Here is an 18,638-nt window from a genome sequence, read left to right as displayed (position 1 = left end):
TGTCCTTTGTGTGTGCGAGGCGTGCACGAGCGAGTACCGTCGGAGAGGGGCATATGAGTATCATGCCGTGTGTCGTCACGGCATACGAGTAGTCTTAACCCTAAGGCGCGCTATAGATTCAAATCAAAAATAATTCATATTTAATACAATATATTATTGTTTCATATCAGACAAGTTTTTGTTATAGGTAAGTTATTTTATATTTCAATCAAATACGTGGTTGAAAACGAATGTTTGGTGAAACTGATAAATACCTAAAATAAAACTATTATTCGACTCATTCCTATTTATATCGAACAATCTATAGTGTAGTTCAATCATTTAAATTTGGCAACACTAATATAAATAAAATATTAAAAAAAATAAGAAAATAAAACTGTCATGTTTTGAATTAAATCAAGCATATTATTCAGCAGTAAATGTCTGAGTATAATATTTGTGCAACCCTTCATCATCGACTGTAATGACGCTAAACACCCCGGCTTACCGTATTCCCTTGACATCTGCTTTGTTCGACCGAAATCTATTTAATCGTATCGTATTGCTAATTTCGGTATTAGTCGGTGCGTTCCGTCGCTTATTGAATTATCCATTCCGTTTGCGGGGACTTCTTCGTCCCTTGGGTCTTCACGATGGCGAGCTCGTTTTGCGCACTGTTAACTTTAAAAAACGCTCTTTTCGTGTTTTAATGATTAACTGATTTTGTCATTATTAAGAAAGATAAGTAAGTATGAAAATATGTTACCTAAAGATGAAATGTATTTTACAACTTTTTATTTATTATAATTTCATAAAAAACTTGACATGATGACGTGAACACATATACCCTAAAAATGTGTATTTCTTTTAGCGTAAACTAGTCTCTTCTCCTCTTAAACATAAGCTTTGGAGCTTTTATGACCACACAATTTCAGTGAGATCTACGGATAACCTGTACAAAATTATCTATTAGACCCATCAAGACCTTAGACCGGTATATCTTTAAATAAAATACCAACAATCCTTGTGATACATTGACATATACATAGTCTTTCCTTGAACATAACTTCAGCAAATCAAGACATTAAATCTACGACCAAATATTGACATAACGAAAGCCATCCACTTCACTTGAAGTTCTATCATCACTCACTGCCCATCGACGTGTAAAACATCTATAAAACCGTCGTTAATTCGCGAACATTTAGTTCATAATTGCTATAATGGGGTCCACAATGGGCTCGCGTCGTTGAGCATCGAGACGAGGAATGAGGAGACACTCAATTATGTGGCATTCAGGCTCTGCTGTTTGCACTGGTGCCCGGTCGAGTGTGACGAGAGCTCTCATTGGCTAACCACCCTCAGGGGGACACCCCTCTGCCTTTCATAACAAGGCTTTGTGGATAAGCCGTATTTTAAAACTGACTGAATGCAAGATACGAAATAAATGGATATAAACATTTAGTTGTAAGCTCTATATATGAAACTAGACTTACTGTAACTAGGTATCACGCTATTTATATACTTAATCGAAAAGAAATATAATACCTATCCCAAATAAAATATCTTGTGTTTTTGATTACATTTATATGATACATTTAATAAACCAATATTGGTTATACCATCCAGTTTTGTTATATATATTTTAATATTGGATATATCAATTAATTTTAATTTAAATAATTCATTTAATAATTTTATAACATTATTATTGTTCACACATTACATGTACAAATAGATTCATATACCTACATATATACTTTTACATTTAACTATTAATAAAAACTACATACGTTTTTGTCGAATTATTTTTATTTCAACTAATTTCGTTAACGAAGTATTTTTAGGTAAAGTAATGTTATGGTAGTTTTACTTTGCATACATGACTGCCTAAATGAAAAAACTACTGAGCAATATACACGTACGTCTGTCAACTGTCAAAGGTTTTGCTTGTGATTCAATAAAATAATTACAAACTACATATCGATACACTGCGTCATCTAGGCACTAATTTTTTAAAATAACGTTCCACACTAGTCTTTCCCCGAGCGGGGCGAGTTAGCGAGCAGTCGCGAGTCAGCCCCAACCCACATTAATGTTATTATTTGGCAACATTTACTAAATAATTTGCTCGTTAAACGTCCGCCGATACGTCCCCCGTCCCGGCTTCCCTAACTACCGTATTGTGTCGTGCCTCCCCAGGGCACTAACGACTGGATTCAACCAATACGATTCTAACATTAATTACTTTCTCGTCTTTGTGTCGAATATTTGTAGCAACATGCTCTTTTGTAACGATATGAAATGAATAACACGCATTGTACCACGGATTACGAAACTACCGTCCACCGAAGACTTATACGTTTGGATCTGATGAGTTTTCTTTAATCTTGCACTGTGCGGGATTATTTTTGTGGCTGCGTTCGTATTTAATCCGGAAACGAGACGCTGTGACATCGGAGGCCCGATAAATGCGAAATTGCAAACTTATTTGGTACGTATATCGTATATTTGAAGTCGATGTCTATTCATTGCTCTCTCTTTTAGTCCAGGGATAGTAAAATATACGGGAACTATTTTGCGTACTGTTTATTTTCACACAATACGTATTACAATGTAATTAATATAATTTTGGAATACCTGGTCTAACGGATGAATTTAAACAGGAATTCCTTATAAAAAATCTTCTCCTAAACGTTACGATGCAGAGGTGGTTGGTATAGGTAATTTCAACTTCTCCCTCTTAACGGTACCCAAGAGGTTTTAACCCACACTATACAAGCAAGAACGGACAAACGTACTAGCTATCTATATATATATATGTATAAAAATTGTTGAACGGTTTAAAGTTGACGACGTTGAGTTGATATTAGCATAACAAACCATTTAGTTAAAAATACATGTAAATCTTCATGGACAAAGTTTTAAGTTTAAACTAACATCCATCATTATATTTAAGACATAACAATCAAAAATTTGATGCTTTGATATTTATTTAGGTACCTGGAGCCTTACCAACGCGGAATTTACAGTCATTTTTTACCGACTCGAGTTGAATTAAAAAAAGTAGCCTATGTTCTTTCCTGGGACTCAAACCATTACCATATAAAAAAAATATCTAAATTGGTTTGATACTAAACTATCGTTACTTTTTATCAGCTTGTTATAAACATAAAATGAACACAAGACTTTACTAAATCCTGTATCCCTAATATACGGCACCAAAATATTTGCCCGCGGCAGCTATGATGTATGTAAATGTAGGTAATTGTTTTCACTCCCCTACCCAACCGCTTTTGAACTTAGGTGCCTGTTTGCACGCTAGCTTGGAAGGGAATGCGAAATTTGAATATTAACTAAAACACATATGTATGTTTAGCTTTATATACTCTGCTATTTTTTGTGTAAATGAAATATGTAGCTAATGAAATAACAGAGGGAATAACTATGCGGTTGGGAGAACGGTGTTTATAATTATAGCAAACTTGTGTTACGTTTGCGTAAAAACATCTACTGATGTCAACAAATAAAGACAATATATTGCACATTTGAAATTATTATTGTTGATAAGAGTTGAAATAACGCAAAACAAAAGATGATAGGTACTTAACGACATCCATCTATTAAGTATAGATAAAAATGTTAGCTTTCTTTTGCAAAAAGGTACCTATAATCTTGTAATGTATCTATTCAAAAGTGCTACTAAAAGCCTACTAGAATAAGGTTTATTTTCATTTGATTTTGATTTTGACCTTGGCAAATGTGTGTGTGTGTGTGTGTGTGTGTGTGTGTAAATGTTTGAACAATGTGAAACTGTAAATAGAATTATTTCAATAATGTAAGACAAAGAATCACCGATCTAGTCGCTATGTTTATTCGAAGGATTAATACAAATTAAAAATATGTCTCGCATCAATATTAACATTCGACGCTTCAGTCCAGTACTCGTTTGAAAGGCACCACTTCATACCATTTAGACCATTCCACCATTTCCTAAAATATTCTTTGCTTGAACGTTTCTGATTGTGATTTAACTCATAGCAGAGTTTACATAAGGGATGGTTCGATTTAAAATCAGATGAAATCGTGTATAAATTAGTCCATTTGAAGTATTTTTCATATAAAACCGGAGTCTGTATGGCTTCGTACATAGCGAAAGCCAAATTGTATGGATGCATCTCACGGGCGTTTATATACGAGCTCGGCGGCAGGAATCTAAATATGATTGGGTAAGATTTACTAAGAATCAGCACAGAGTCAACTTACAAAATATTTAAATTGTATAAAATTAAATTATATATTTATAATCTGTTTTCGTATTATTATTATTTTTTTACTCTGTGTGATTAACTGAAAGATAATCTCAGATCAAATTAAAGTCGAAGCTAATTAATCAGTGTGGATTGTTAGTTAATAATGATGATATATTATAGATCCTATCTTTTCCAACTATGGCCAACTATGGGCAACATGCTATCGAATAAACAGCAGCGGCGAGATGTCTAGTAGTCAACGTCTATTAGTTGATAAAAAAAAAGTACTTATAAAATTATTCAAAATGACTTATGCCTGTATTTTTACTAAATAATTTACTTTGTTTTAAACCACAATTTTATGAGGCGATAAACTATGTGTATGTATATTATTAGAATTACTTATAATCGAAATATTTTCATTAAATCATACCTGCTGTAGTTAGCGCCTCCATAAACAATAGGAACAGCGTAATTATTGTAACCATGAAGAACTTTCTCCGTCACGTAGTCCTCCGATAAAGAGTTTTCAAAAGCGATATAAAAGTAGTAATTATTCTTTATCGTTCGGTCACAGTCATCATCAGGGCAGCTCACATGAGAACATTTACCATACACATCGATTTTCAAACCAAAATTGAAAAGGTGCTCTTGTAGTCTCGTCAGATATTCGTCTCTTAAACTATCGGCTTTGCAGTGGCTCACAAGCCAGGCGGCTGCTTTTCTCTTCCCTCTTAAAATAGCTCTTGTTCTCTTAGCAATAGGGCCAGAACTTGTATGCCACTTTACTGAAACCCTGGGGGCGACAATCGCTCCCTTAAGATTTCTCACTACAAAGTAACTCGACACAATATCAGAGTCAAGACGATATGTAAAAGTCCAATTGAAAAATCCATCATTATATACTTCGCAAGCTGGAACAGAATAAGATGATTCTAATGTATTAAAAATATATATTTGTCTATGATTTCGGATCAGTGGTCTGTCTTTGGAAATGAGGATGTCGTCATTAAAAAGTATAGCATCAAATCTTGTGTAATCATCAAAGAGCGCTTTGTTCTTTGTCAAAACACAATTACTGTTTGAACAGTTTAGGTTTCGCAATAATAATTTATCCTTTTTGATTTGAGGATAATAATAGAAATTCGTCCAGATCAAAATATATTTATTCCATTTCGCTTTCGTATCTATTCCCTGTGTCATGGAGAAAATGGAACTGATATCATCACCTAATTTAAGGAGATAACTAATAAACCATACATACAATAAAACGCAAATAAAAAAGTAGAACAATGATTTTGTACTATATTTTGTAATGTAGAAAAGACAAACCATTTTTAGAAATACGCATAAAAAATAAATAATTCATACTTATGTCAAAATCTTTTTTTTTTGTGGTATATGTTTGCGCTTGATGAGCGCAAATTATTCTGCCAATGAAACTGATTATAGAGATGGGATAATAGAGCATGTAGGTGATTTATGATTTTAAAGTTTTTATTAATTATTTATGTACGTATAATGCAACGCAACAGTATCTACTATAACTGTATCTAAAAATATTATATCAACATCTGATGTAAAAAAAGTTAAAATTAAAGGTTTTTGAATGTCCATACATTATACTCAACAACTTGCATATCAAAATGTTTAAACAAATGTTGAAATTTATTTCGACGGTAAATTTAGTAGTATTATAAACATATTTATCAGTCATAACTACAAAGGTCTTACCAGCAGCGAAAAAAATTAAAATTACAACTTTTTACATTCGTTCATTTGCCGTGAAGCATTCAATATACATTTAAAATAGATGTACCATTATATAAAAGTGTTTTATCTAAACACTTGACCGGATACAGAACGATTGGAAAAGATTTAACTAAGCACCATAATTTTGCGTGGGAGCATTAGAAGATCTATTGTATCTTAGGTGGGCACTGCGCCTGTTCGAGAATTTAGACAACCTAACAATAGCTTTTAACACTCTACTAATCCGAGATTAAGATAGTATCAGACCAGGACACGATAAACACTCAACTCGCAAACACAATTCACCTTTCATGAACAGTTATTTTCAAGTGTTGAAAAAATACTGACCATCGTGACGGTCCGTCAACTCGGACGAGACGAGAGCATTGTGCTCAGAAATATACAGTTATTGTTGGCAAAATAAAACCATTGTTGGAGTGTAAAATGCTCGAGCAAAAACTGTGGACAATGGCGTGTAATTGAATTAAGTTGGTTTCGAAACGTTGTTCCGATGTGTACGTCCGTTCTTGGAATGTGTGGGATGTGTGGAGTGGTTATTGGCGAGGCGCCGAAGTGCAGCTGCCCTGCCCTACTTCCTGAAGACGTCTCCGATCATGTCTTGCTGTTTTGTTACATTACATACGCGTTACAATTAACAACATCAAATTAATACATTAAAATCTTATTTAATATACATATTTAACACAATTGAATCTAAAAGATTACCCAAACAAAACAATTACACTCCTAGTACGGATGATTTGTACTGACTGGTAAAAGAATTACCATCAGATATATAATGATAATTCTGTCTTAATAAGAAACCATGTAAAATTTTCTACGAATTGATGTAAATATCACTTTATTATTTAAATTAAAATAGTGGAAGTAACATTTGAGAAATTGTTATATTATATAATTAATGATATTAATTAATTAATTAATGGTATTAAAATTTTCTATATCTAAATTTAATTGTCTTTAAATAGCCGAAAGGCTTTGGATTCTTTAACTACTTAGAGTACTTTCAATACCGGAGGACTTTGTTATAATAATGACTTGTATATTGTGAATAAACAGTTAAGCAAGACTTACTTATACCTAAGTATATAGGTATTTAATAGTGATAATAAAACACAAATTACTTTAATTAAAGAAAACCTATATAATGATATTACGTCGGAATCGTTTAGAGATAATGATCGTATAAATCATGTTATTTTGTTAAAATTTTGATTGGTAAAACTAAATAAAATAATAAATAGCTTAAAACAATAAGAACGTGACCGAACCTAAAACATTCTAATTTATAGAACTCGTCTTAACATATCAAATGAGTCCAGACTCGAGGGACTAGTGTCTACTAGCCATTGAAGAGTATATTATCCAAGTCACCCGCAGCCTATTCCCACGGCGCCGTCACCCAGATAAATGTATCATCACCCGAACTACATTGAACTAGCAGTCTCAAATCGATAGGAAAACTGGCAATAGGTTAATCGATATGGTAACTATTTCAGTAACATTAATAATAGCGTTAATCAAGATCAATATTAAAACATAAATGACTTATAAAGTGCTTATCAAATCTCAAAAGTGTTAGCGGAAGTCCGCTAGCCAGTAGCATATTGACACAATGAATTACAAATAATTTTTTGCTTACTTGAAAATATCTACAAAGCGTTCCCAAGGGTTCGGTTTAAGCTGTTTAAATATTTATGAACTATTTACGTATTGACAAAATGAAATTTTCGACAATGGCTTTCACGTATTGTTCGAATGAACACGAATGTTTTCAATCGTGAACGATTTAATACCCACTCGACGGCTTCCGTGTTGAGAGTGAATTGATTTATTTACGCTAGCTTTGAGAATTATATATTTGATTCGATATATTTAATTGAGAAGGCTACGAAATATAATTTGATTGTAATCAATATCTATTTTACATTGATTTTTAAAGTTACTAACACTTTAAGCGTCATAGTACTTATTACTTAAATAGGTATAAGATTTTAAATTAACATGGTTATTTTTATTACTAACAGTATTTAAAACGGGATATTTACCATGTTTTTTATTTTTATTTGTTGGAGCTCGATAATTCGACATTATCTACGAATGTCTTGTTCACGAGACTGTTCTCGTGAATAAGACAACATAATACTGTTAGTTATATAGGTATATTTAGAGGCAGTATACCCCCGGGTATATTTCCTTAGATAGGTATAGCGAATTAATGCGTAAACCAACGTAACTGGGCGAAATTCGTCGACCCGGCGGGTGTTTTATTTGTGACCACTGGCGAGCCTAATGGACATACACGTGTCATACATACACATAGGAAGAATTGTTGATATTAATAATATCCAAAAAAAATATGTGTCATGTGTCATATGACACAGCATAAATATGTAAGTGACGACTGAGGAAATGAAGTACATTTTAGTTATATTTGAATATATTTTTTTACTTAAGACACTTTAATAAACTAATACCTACATTTCGTGAACACAGTCAAGGCACTCTAATTATTTAGAATATGTGCGATCAATATTGGTCGTTAATATTGATACTTAGTCACGGGTGTCGGCTCAAATATCGGTTTTAGCATATGTTGCTTGATTAAAATGACTGATAAATGAAAACTCATTAATCTCAATATTTATCAACAACAAAGGCTTTGTTTATAAATTATAATTTTAAACACGTTTAAATATTCCATTATAAATTATATAAAATGATTCTAAGCATTTCATATGGCTTGCTTTTTTTTTTAAATAACTTTTAACAAATTATAAAAACTCCTTTAAAAAAAAAACTTAAATGACATCTTCTATGTTATCTGTATTTTGCTAAAATTATTGCAAATTATGACAAGCTCATATCTACATCTCAAACTCTGAACTTATCTTTAATCTGTAGAGTTAAGAGATGGAATAAAAAAATATATTTATTGTGTTTACACAAATACGTAGGTGGTAATCCGAGTAAATTCCGAGGTACTTATTCAAAATATTAAGTCACAAGATCAGGGTTTCATTGTTAGTTAGTTTAAAAAAAAGTTAATAATATCATTGGGTTCTAATTTCGTTTGTACGTGTTAATCGTAACCGTATAAAAGTGTCAACCAGAATAAAGGAACCAACTTGAAATGAGTGTGAATGACGCTTAGGGTATTGTGTTACAGCCTATATAAAAGCCTTAACGTTGACCGAAAATGATTCTTAGTTTTAACTATATAAAGTATATTTTTCCTTTGGTTATATTACGCAGAATCTCGTTTTAATAAAATGATGATTGTTCAAGTATCGCAATGGGCTCGATATGTCTTTATTTTTTTTTTTTATTTCTGGTTACGGTTTGGATTCTTAGAATAACTCTTATTGGCCATGCAATTTTCAAGAGGTCATTCAATAATGTTTATTTCTAAAGTAGGTATTCCAAAACATTTTTTTCTTTTTTAATATTTTCTTTCTTAAATCTTGTTAGTACAATACAAGCCTATCAGCCACCTAAGAAAATATCATATAATAAAGGTATCCTGCCTACCTACATAGCAAATATTATAGTTTAAAGGCTTTCAATTTAATATATTTATTATTTATGTACAAAAGGTTTTTTTTTTAAATAACACTCTCTAGACAAAGGTATAGTGACATTTTTTTTTACACTTTTAAAAAGATTCAATTTATTCGTCGAACTTTTAACTCATTAAAATAAAAATAAACGTCAGATTTTTTTTATTGAAAATTTATAATATTTAACTAAACGAATATAAGCTTTAAGCTGTTTGTACTGTTTATATCTAAGTATGTATCTAGGTAGCTACCTACATGTAGATAATGCGCAGACGGGGGACGCCGTCCTAATTAACCGTCTGCCTCCCATTTCTACCATCCCCACTGAAATCAGTTTATTTGTATGTATGTTGTTATAAGAGTTCAGCTTTGATAAACATCTAAAAAATTATTTATAAACGATGTTTAGCGAGTTTTTAGTTAAATTATTTATCTCATTCTTGTATTATTGATTTGTCATTAGAAAAAGAGAGACACAACATTGTTCACTCACTTAAAAACGATCTATAGGTTAATCCGTAAGGTTTAACTCGTAAACTTTAATTTGAAACATTTATCCATCTACTTAAGCAGGTAGGTAAGTATACCTATAGGTATTAGAAGACTTTAGTAAAATAGATATACCGAGGTATTTATAGGTATACCTAAACCAAATAGGTACACCTGAGTAGTTTTCTAATATTAATTTTAATTTTTCTTAATGTTTATTTAAAGTGACGTTAATCTTGCTTAATCTATTATCCATGTTTACCTATATTTATATTTTATATCAGATTGGGTACCAACTTCACATTTTTAGATTACGTAGGTACTACTAACATATCTACCTTAACTTTTAACTTAGGTAATACCTGTAAGTTAGTGTGAAAACAAAATTCAATTTGCGATTAAAAGAAAAAAAAAAGATTTATTTCACGTAAAATTTCTTATACATATTTTCTCATAGCAAATATAAAGAAAGTCGAAAGACGAACGTCGAAGTTGTTGCTAAAACATAAACAAATTGTGAAACCGCTGAGGAACTCGTCTTGCCGCCGGCGGTCGATTTACATAAAATTACCATCCCTCGCCTCGCTAATACCTCCTTTGTGACGCCTAAATATTTTGCGAACAGTTTTCCACACAAAGTCCCTAATTCAATATACAGACGACGAGCGTTAAATAATTGCGAAAGTTATTTTCTGTCGCGAAAAATTACATTTTTATTCAATAACAATTTTCTTTAATATTAACAATAAATGTGTTAATGAGTGTACCATACGGATACATACAATTCAAGTTGATGTAGAATAAATAAGGATCTACTTTTTACTGACATAATTAATTATTTCATTTGTTTTTGTTAATTTAAAACCTATTCAACCCTTAGTAAAGTTTTTTTTTCAGTATAAACTGATATTAGTTTTGAAATAGCATCCCAATGCCAGGTGCATCATAAAATTCATCGTAACACCGCCCCGCTAGCTACAGTTACATAAACAATGCAAACATAAAGTAAACTGTGGGCCGGTAGTGAAGAGAGAATGAATTTACGGGGTACAGTCGTGTACAAAGAGCCTGAACGGTGGGCGGAGCGTCACGCCTCCGTCTTGCGGCGGGCAATTAGAACAACAATGAAACAGACCGTTTTGCTATAAAATCAATCTGCATAAATTAGAACACGTTCGAATTTTGAATCTCTGTCGAAATTTATGTAAACAAGTTATGCATAATTATTTGAATATTCCAAAGGATTAAACGAAAATAAATACAAGAATATTGTAGAGATGCGTTCTTTTTTTAAATTATGAGAAATTCCATTTACAAAAAAAAAATATATACCTAGTACTTACTGAAAACAAAACTTTAAAATTAAAAAAAAAAAACAATAGAAGGATCTTAAACTTCATCAAAGTTCTTGTCGACTTAACTCGTGTTTTTAACGTTAAATATAAGATGCGTATGCGTATAAAAAGAAAACGTTTCTTATTAATACGTATAATAATAATCCATTTAAGTAGAAAGAGAGACCATATCGAAACAACTTATTCTTAGACTCTTATTTATGAATAGTCATTTCACAAATTTAACTAATTACAGGACTCTAAGACTTGCTATCCCTCTTCAGCCCTACAGATATGAAAGAGATAAGATATCAAATAGACATTGTCTACGTACAAGAAAATTGGCATTTGGCACTCGCTATTTTTTAGTACGTTATCACGGTTTTTTCAGAAGGTTGAATTAGTATGCGAATCGGTTAGTCGGTTGTGTATGCGGTGTTTCGCTCATTTCAAAAAACAATTTTCAACAGGTCGATTGTTTTATACGAGATGATTTACGACCTATTTCATAGTCGATACATTTTTGCAGGCGTTGTACTTAATATAGATACACCTACATAGTACATCGGTATATTAAACATGTAGATAGATTCATACGGGAACAATATGTATGAATTTTATTCTTTAAATAGCTGAAGAAGGTTTGCAGGCAGCCTTATACTAATAACCAATTTTGATAGGTATATCGTAAGTAAATAATATGAAATTGTTTAAGTTCCCAATTTGTTTTGTTGGCACACATCTTTATAGTGAAATTAACAAAACGGATACATAATAAATAATAATAGAGCGATAGCAAATACCCGGTAGTGTGTTATTAAAACTATCATTGGTACGAGGCTACAATGCTATAATTCCCACAGAAAATTATGTCATTTAATACCTTACGATTATTGGTGGGTAATAAGAACGAATACAAATCACATCAGGTACTACGTTCCCATATAAATTGTAGTTTAGCTACTTAGTACCTACTTTATTATTTAATACTTACATAATATTTTATATCTGAATAGGCACATTTGTAACCTATGGGTTTATGTGTTAATCAAAACAGATTATGGTATCGATTACGTAGGTACCAACATTCTTAGTTCTATAGAAACCTTTGCAAAATATTATCGGTATGATATTATGTTTTTATCCTAGATTTGCGGTAATTATCGCTCAAACCATTGGTGCTTAAAAAGTATAAACCTTTCTTTACATCATCGATGCGCCAATCTACGAAACTGAGATGTTAAGTCCCTTGTGCTTGTAGTTACACTAGCTCACTCACCTTTCAGATCAGAACACTTAAATACTTAGTATTGCTGTTTGGAAGTAGAATGTCTAATAGTAGCTATTTATATGGACTTACACAAAGCTCCATTATCAAGAATTTATAAAGTAACAATTTTCAAATGTCTCTCTGCTGGTAGGTATAAGTTAGACTTTTGAGTATAAGGCTGGCAGAGTATTCGACCACAACTGCAAGTTACAGTTAGAAATTATTTATAAATACATACATACAATACAGTGATGCCTGGAAGTCAATTTTACTAACTTAGGTAGGTTAATGATTCCGATACGTTCTCAATACTATTCCGATCCAACTTTGACCGCAACTGGATCATTGTGTTACTAGAATAGGAAAACGGTTATATACGCTTCGATTCGATTGCAATAGTCACTATTTATATATACATACTTATATTTAGTGACGGATTTGAATCCACAATCTTCGGTTATCACTCACGTGTTCTATTATGCCTGTTCTATGTCGGCTATAGATTTATCTCTAACCTGATTGAGTACAGATTACTGGTATCGTTAAACGAACTTGGTATCGTAAAGTAGGTATATTAATATATTTAAAACTCAATTCCTATAAACCTACAAAAATATATACTAAGTACCTACGTCATGTGATTATGTCCCCAGTCGAAACAATAAACACACAATACAGTGTATTCTTAGAAGCGGAGATGTCGGTTGTCTACGTTACGGACGAGTAAAATTTTCCCGTAATTTCCTTATTCTGTAACATCGCTTTCCCCAACAAAGGCCGGTGTGGAGACAGTAAACAAAATGGCGTATTTAAATGGGCGGCAACTGCATTGTTAGCTCGCGGCGTCTCATCGATATCTCTAGTGCTACCCCACTCGCACTCGCGGCTAAATCTCTTTATTATCCTTTCTCATTCACCATGACATAAAATTTCACACCCCACAATAGAAAGTCTAATTTATTCCAAACGTATTAGGGTTTATTTTCGAATAGTCTGGTATAAGAGCAAGCTGTATCACAGTCGTTTACCGCGACATGTGAAACTGTTGCATATTGTTCTGTCCTTATCTCTCTTGCCGCAGATAGCGTATTTTTATATCTGCATCTCGCTCTCGCATGCCTCCTGAGAAGTAATGTGTTGTTGCTTGTTGTGATATCTCCAAAATAACAGGGAAGTACTCGCTACGAAGTTGTCATTTGTAACGGTTTTAAAAGGACCGACAGCAAACAAATGAATCATGAAAAATTAAATATTTAGGCATACTACTTATTTCGTTTTCAACATAAGTATAGATACTATTAAGTGTAAAAATTATACTTTTATGATTATACCTAGATTTAGTTACAGATACAAAACTTTCAATGTACTTAGTTGATTTGTAAAATTTTTTAAAACAAATCCAATGATATCTAAATAACACAGGATTACTTAAGAAAAAAAAAACACATTTCACACAGAGGTATTCACTTAATTGTTATATTTTTCCTAATACTACTTATATTAATAAAATAAAAAAAAATAAAGAACCCTTTTTTTCAATTAGGTAATTTTAGGCTAACCTACCTAATACGATGCATTATTGTTATTAATGTACATAAAAATATGTAAGTCTAATTGTTATTATAAGTAATTGTTGTATATGTAAGTTCACGTATTGTAAGGTTTTCTTTATGTTTAATTTTTATGACTTCACAGCTCATAAATCACTGTTTACTTGCGATCAGTACCAGCGGCCTCAAGGCAGGGCGCGTGGAGTCGCAAAGCCGCCGGAGTGGGGCGTCGCTAAACAAAAACACGTATACAAGGAGCGGGCGAGCGGTGATTGGCCGGCGACGGAGCGGCCCCCGGCGTAGCGCGCGCTGCCGCCCGCTGAAGCTGACTCCGGCCCGGCCGCACTCGCGCACCGACCGTCACCGCGAACATGTGTAGCGGAGCCGAAGGAGGCTCTTGGCCGCTAGCCAAAGACGCGCCCGCCGTAACTGCCGCCGCGATCGACCACTACCGACTTCAGCTTTATAACTACGCCGTCGCTGAACGCCTCCGCCTGTACCCGCCGGCCGTGGCACCATGCTATGGACCGTATGCTCCACGTCTTGCTCTCTCCATGTCATTACTTCAACAACGCGCACTTCAGCCCGAAGAACCGAAACCACAACACAGTTATATCGGCCTCATTGCTATGGCAATCCTCAGCTCACCCGAACGCAAACTTGTTTTATCCGATATCTACCAACATATTCTTGACAACTATCCCTACTTCAGAACAAGAGGTCCCGGCTGGAGGAATTCGATCCGACACAACTTGTCGCTAAATGATTGCTTCGTTAAAGCGGGAAGATCAGCTAATGGAAAAGGTCATTACTGGGCGATTCACCCGGCAAACATTGAGGACTTTCGGAAAGGCGATTTTAGAAGACGTAAAGCTCAGAGAAAAGTGCGAAAACATATGGGATTAGCTGTTGACGACGATGGTGAGGATTCCCCATCGCCTCCACCACAATCTCCTCCGCCGACGGCTTTGCCTTTACCATTTTGGGGCGGCGGAAGGGTACCAGCAAATGCACAGGCACGAAAGAGGCAATTTGATGTTGCTTCTCTGCTTGCACCCGACGATATGCCCGAGAAACGCCCACGAAAGGATAGCAGTGGAGAAGAGGAAATAGAAGAAGATATAGACGTAGTGGCAAGTGATCAAGAAGAAGTGCGATCGACGGAGGAAGAGGTGCGGGCGCCGCTGACGCCCGCCGCGCATTACCCGCTGCTCGGAGGCTGGTGGCCCGCGCTCGATCCCGCGATCCTCCAGCAGCTACGCCGACACGCTGCACCACACTCTCCGGCCCCTCCAAGCCCTCCAGATCAACAGCACCCACCGGATACTTAAGTCATGAATTTAGACAATATGGCAAGATCGAGCCACTCTCTGTACAAATGTGAATAGTGAATACTCAGTATTATTAGAACATTATAGGTATAGTGAACTACGTCAGTGTTAATTTCCTTCCTCTGTTAACTATTCTATCTTCGTCAAATACTTATTCTCAAGAAATTACTTCTTACTTTATTCGTATTTAACGCGCGTTGAACTCTTTATCGGAGCAACCGTATACATTTTACCGCTACGTGGTTCTGTTTTTTGTTTCTTCCTAAACACAAAGTGTAAATTATTGTAAATTAATTGTTAGAAGTGTGTATAACTGTATCTATAAACGTGTTTTATAATTAATCTACTTATAGTGAATACTTAAAATTAATTTTAAAGTCTGAAAAGCGACCAAGCGACTGTAGATATACCTACGTCATACATAGCTATTTGTATATAAAGTTAAAGTATCTACTCAATGTTGTTATAGTAACGTCAACATAATGTTATTTGTTTAATAGATCTTCGAATTAGTTAGATCGTAAGACAAGTCTATAAATTCAAATAAATAGAAATTATACATAAAAATTTCTTTTACTTTCTTAACCCATAATTAATATTTATAATAATCAATCGTTGTGTTAAAACAAGTAATAAAATTTAATTAAAACACTATTAGGTTTATTTGTTTTATCAAGTATTTTAAAAGATTCACACTAAAAATACTTATTCTAACTTCCAAAAACAAAAAATAATATGAATTATATTAATGACAAATCAGTGACTGATCAGTTTATAAAACTTGCAACTAATCAGTACTAAATTTAAATACTTATATACTTACATGTTTTAATGAACTCTAAATACATCAATTAATACATAATATATTTATCAAGAAAATAGCGTGTTGACTGGTGCAAAAATATTTTATTTTCACATTTCAAGGTGAAAGTGTTCGAAAATATTATTAATTCATAATAATTTGAAAATACCTTTTGCCGTTACGACACAGGGCTATATTTTTATCGATTAAATATTATCAAGCTAAGAAAATTGTCGTATAAATATTTTTATTAGATATGTTTGTTATAAATCTAATCTATTACATATCCAATTAACGATTTTACGCAAATATAAACACAAAAACAATTGTATTTTCAACAAGTGACTTAATAAGCATTTCGGTATGATTGTACGATAAGAAAAATTGCGCTAATAAATTTTGTTGCTAAGTTATTAGGTACCTAGTAGATTAAGGAAAAGAATCGAAAATTTATTATCAACGCAATTTCTCATGTTCTAATTAAAACAATTAAATCAATTTCTGCCATTTAAATTTTAAACTTAATTAAAAGAAATCATTATTATTCAACTGATTGAGATAGCGATTATCAATTGTTTACTTTTTTACAAAATCAGACGCCTCAAAAATATATTAATTTATGAATTAAATCTATCATGTTTTCCTTAAGTTTCTTCAACATTTTATAGTAGGTAGGTGATTTTTTAAATTAATTTAATTATAATATCAACTTAAAATAAGTTCCCTTAAATAAGGTTTTAAAAAACATCTTTGAAAAGGGGAAGGGGATAGTCAGTGAAATTGTCGAGCTTCATAAAGCATTCAAACGGTTTTGATATTTAGGTGAGGCAAATAAGCCTCCGTCTCTTTGACAAAATTTTACCTCAAGATTTTATTATATTTATTCCTTCAATAACCGAGGCGTTTATTAGCAATGATAAGGCTATCGACTGACATATAGGTTATTTACCTCTACATGAGACCACCACATCTATTATAAGACTTGTATAACTAGAATAGTAAATGTAGCCTAATGACTGCTTGCGTCTTTAATTCATTAGTTAATTACGCTACGCTGATTATACAAATTGTTTACAAAATTGTTACACAAATGTTTATAAAAGACACATAATTATTCTCAGATTAGTAAAAGTTTTAAACAACAGCGATTACATTCTCGGTAACAATAATTCAACTTCACGCGAATTTATTTGTTAAAGGCTAGCAATATAAGGTGATTACCCGTGAACTCTAATCTAAAATAGGTTGGTAAAACTTTCATTGGAAAAGGTTTAAGTTCTCGTTAGTCACCGTAGTCACAATTAGAGGCCTATCGTATTATCTTAAGTCCACGGCTGGCATCGTATTGGCAGTGGAGGATTTACTAGTGGGGTAAGTATTACACATGATACTACAGCGACGGATTTCAAGACTATAAGGTAATTTTTGGAATGAGTTATTGAATTTATAGCGACTGAGAAACTGCCAACATCAAACGATATTTTTGATATCTTATAAAAATAAATCTTCAGTACATTGTACCTGCATTTAAGTCAACGATAGCACGAACTGTTTAAAGTGGTACTGTGTTATAAAATCGATCTCTGTCCAACTACTGCCCAACTGTGTGGTTTGTTTTATTGGTATACCTAATATTAACTGAATAAAATACTATCGAATATTCTTCGTTTTAAATGGATCAAATAATTTCAAAATAATAATCGATTCATTCTATTGGTTTTTATATTATGTAGGTATGTTTAGGATTTGGTTGAAATTTTAATATGAATTATTAAATAAACTATATAAAGCAAAGCTCTTAAGATTATTTTAGTTATAATCGAGGGCTGTGAATATTGTTCTTCTCGCGTTAACAGTCGCTGTATACTTGATTAGAGTAGATAATAAACGTTGACAATTATCGCAAGCAGTATAAAAGTGTATGATGTATTTGTTTTGTTCAAATGTAACGTGGACGAATTAGCAGGACCTTAATACTTAATAGATGTTGAAATATTTCGAATTTCTCGTTTTCCCCATATTCGTTCAGTAATATGTTGAGCACAAATTATTCATTTAAATATTAGTTGCTTGAATTATATATGTAGTAAGGATACTAATAATTAAAATGTAATTGGATTACTCTGTTGATATTCAACTATGAATGAAATATATCATCAGTCATAAGCCGATGTTTACACGAAGCACCAACTACTAAAAAAATATAGGTATGTATGATTTAGGAAAACATTCAGTGTTGAATGAAAAAAATACTAAAGAAAAGAAACTGTGTTTTATTCGACTAGTTCCAATTATGC

General features: G+C 32.8%; 2 protein-coding genes across 2 annotated transcripts; one reads left to right on the top strand and one right to left on the bottom strand.

Moving 5' to 3' along the window:
- Positions 1-3,863: 3,863 nt before the first annotated feature.
- On the bottom strand, positions 3,864-5,435 carry LOC125067889 (alpha-(1,3)-fucosyltransferase C-like). Its single transcript, XM_047676785.1, has 2 exons — positions 4,666-5,435; positions 3,864-4,194 (listed from the first exon to the last, which is right to left on the bottom strand). The coding sequence occupies exons 1-2, from the start codon at positions 5,433-5,435 to the stop codon at positions 3,864-3,866; spliced, it is 1,101 nt and encodes a 366-aa protein (XP_047532741.1).
- A 9,133-nt stretch (positions 5,436-14,568) lies between these two features.
- LOC125067808 (forkhead box protein L3) lies at positions 14,569-16,007 on the top strand. Its single transcript, XM_047676594.1, has one exon. The coding sequence runs from the start codon at positions 14,580-14,582 to the stop codon at positions 15,537-15,539; it is 960 nt and encodes a 319-aa protein (XP_047532550.1). The 5' UTR covers positions 14,569-14,579; the 3' UTR covers positions 15,540-16,007.
- The last annotated feature ends 2,631 nt before the right edge of the window (positions 16,008-18,638 follow it).

This window comes from Vanessa atalanta, chromosome 12, assembly GCF_905147765.1.
Source record: "Vanessa atalanta chromosome 12, ilVanAtal1.2, whole genome shotgun sequence".
Classification (NCBI taxonomy): domain Eukaryota; kingdom Metazoa; phylum Arthropoda; class Insecta; order Lepidoptera; family Nymphalidae; genus Vanessa; species Vanessa atalanta.
This window is presented reverse-complemented; position numbering and strand designations above follow the sequence as displayed.

Coding starts and splice junctions, on each gene's coding strand:
- LOC125067808 (XM_047676594.1), top strand. CDS start 14,580: ATGTGTAGCGGAGCCGAAGGAGGCTCTTGGCCGCTAGCCAAAGACGCG.
- LOC125067889 (XM_047676785.1), bottom strand. CDS start 5,435: ATGACACAGGGAATAGATACGAAAGCGAAATGGAATAAATATATTTTG. Junction 4,195..4,665: donor GGAGGCGCTAACTACAGCAG/GTATGATTTAAT, acceptor AATCATATTTAG/ATTCCTGCCGCCGAGCTCGT.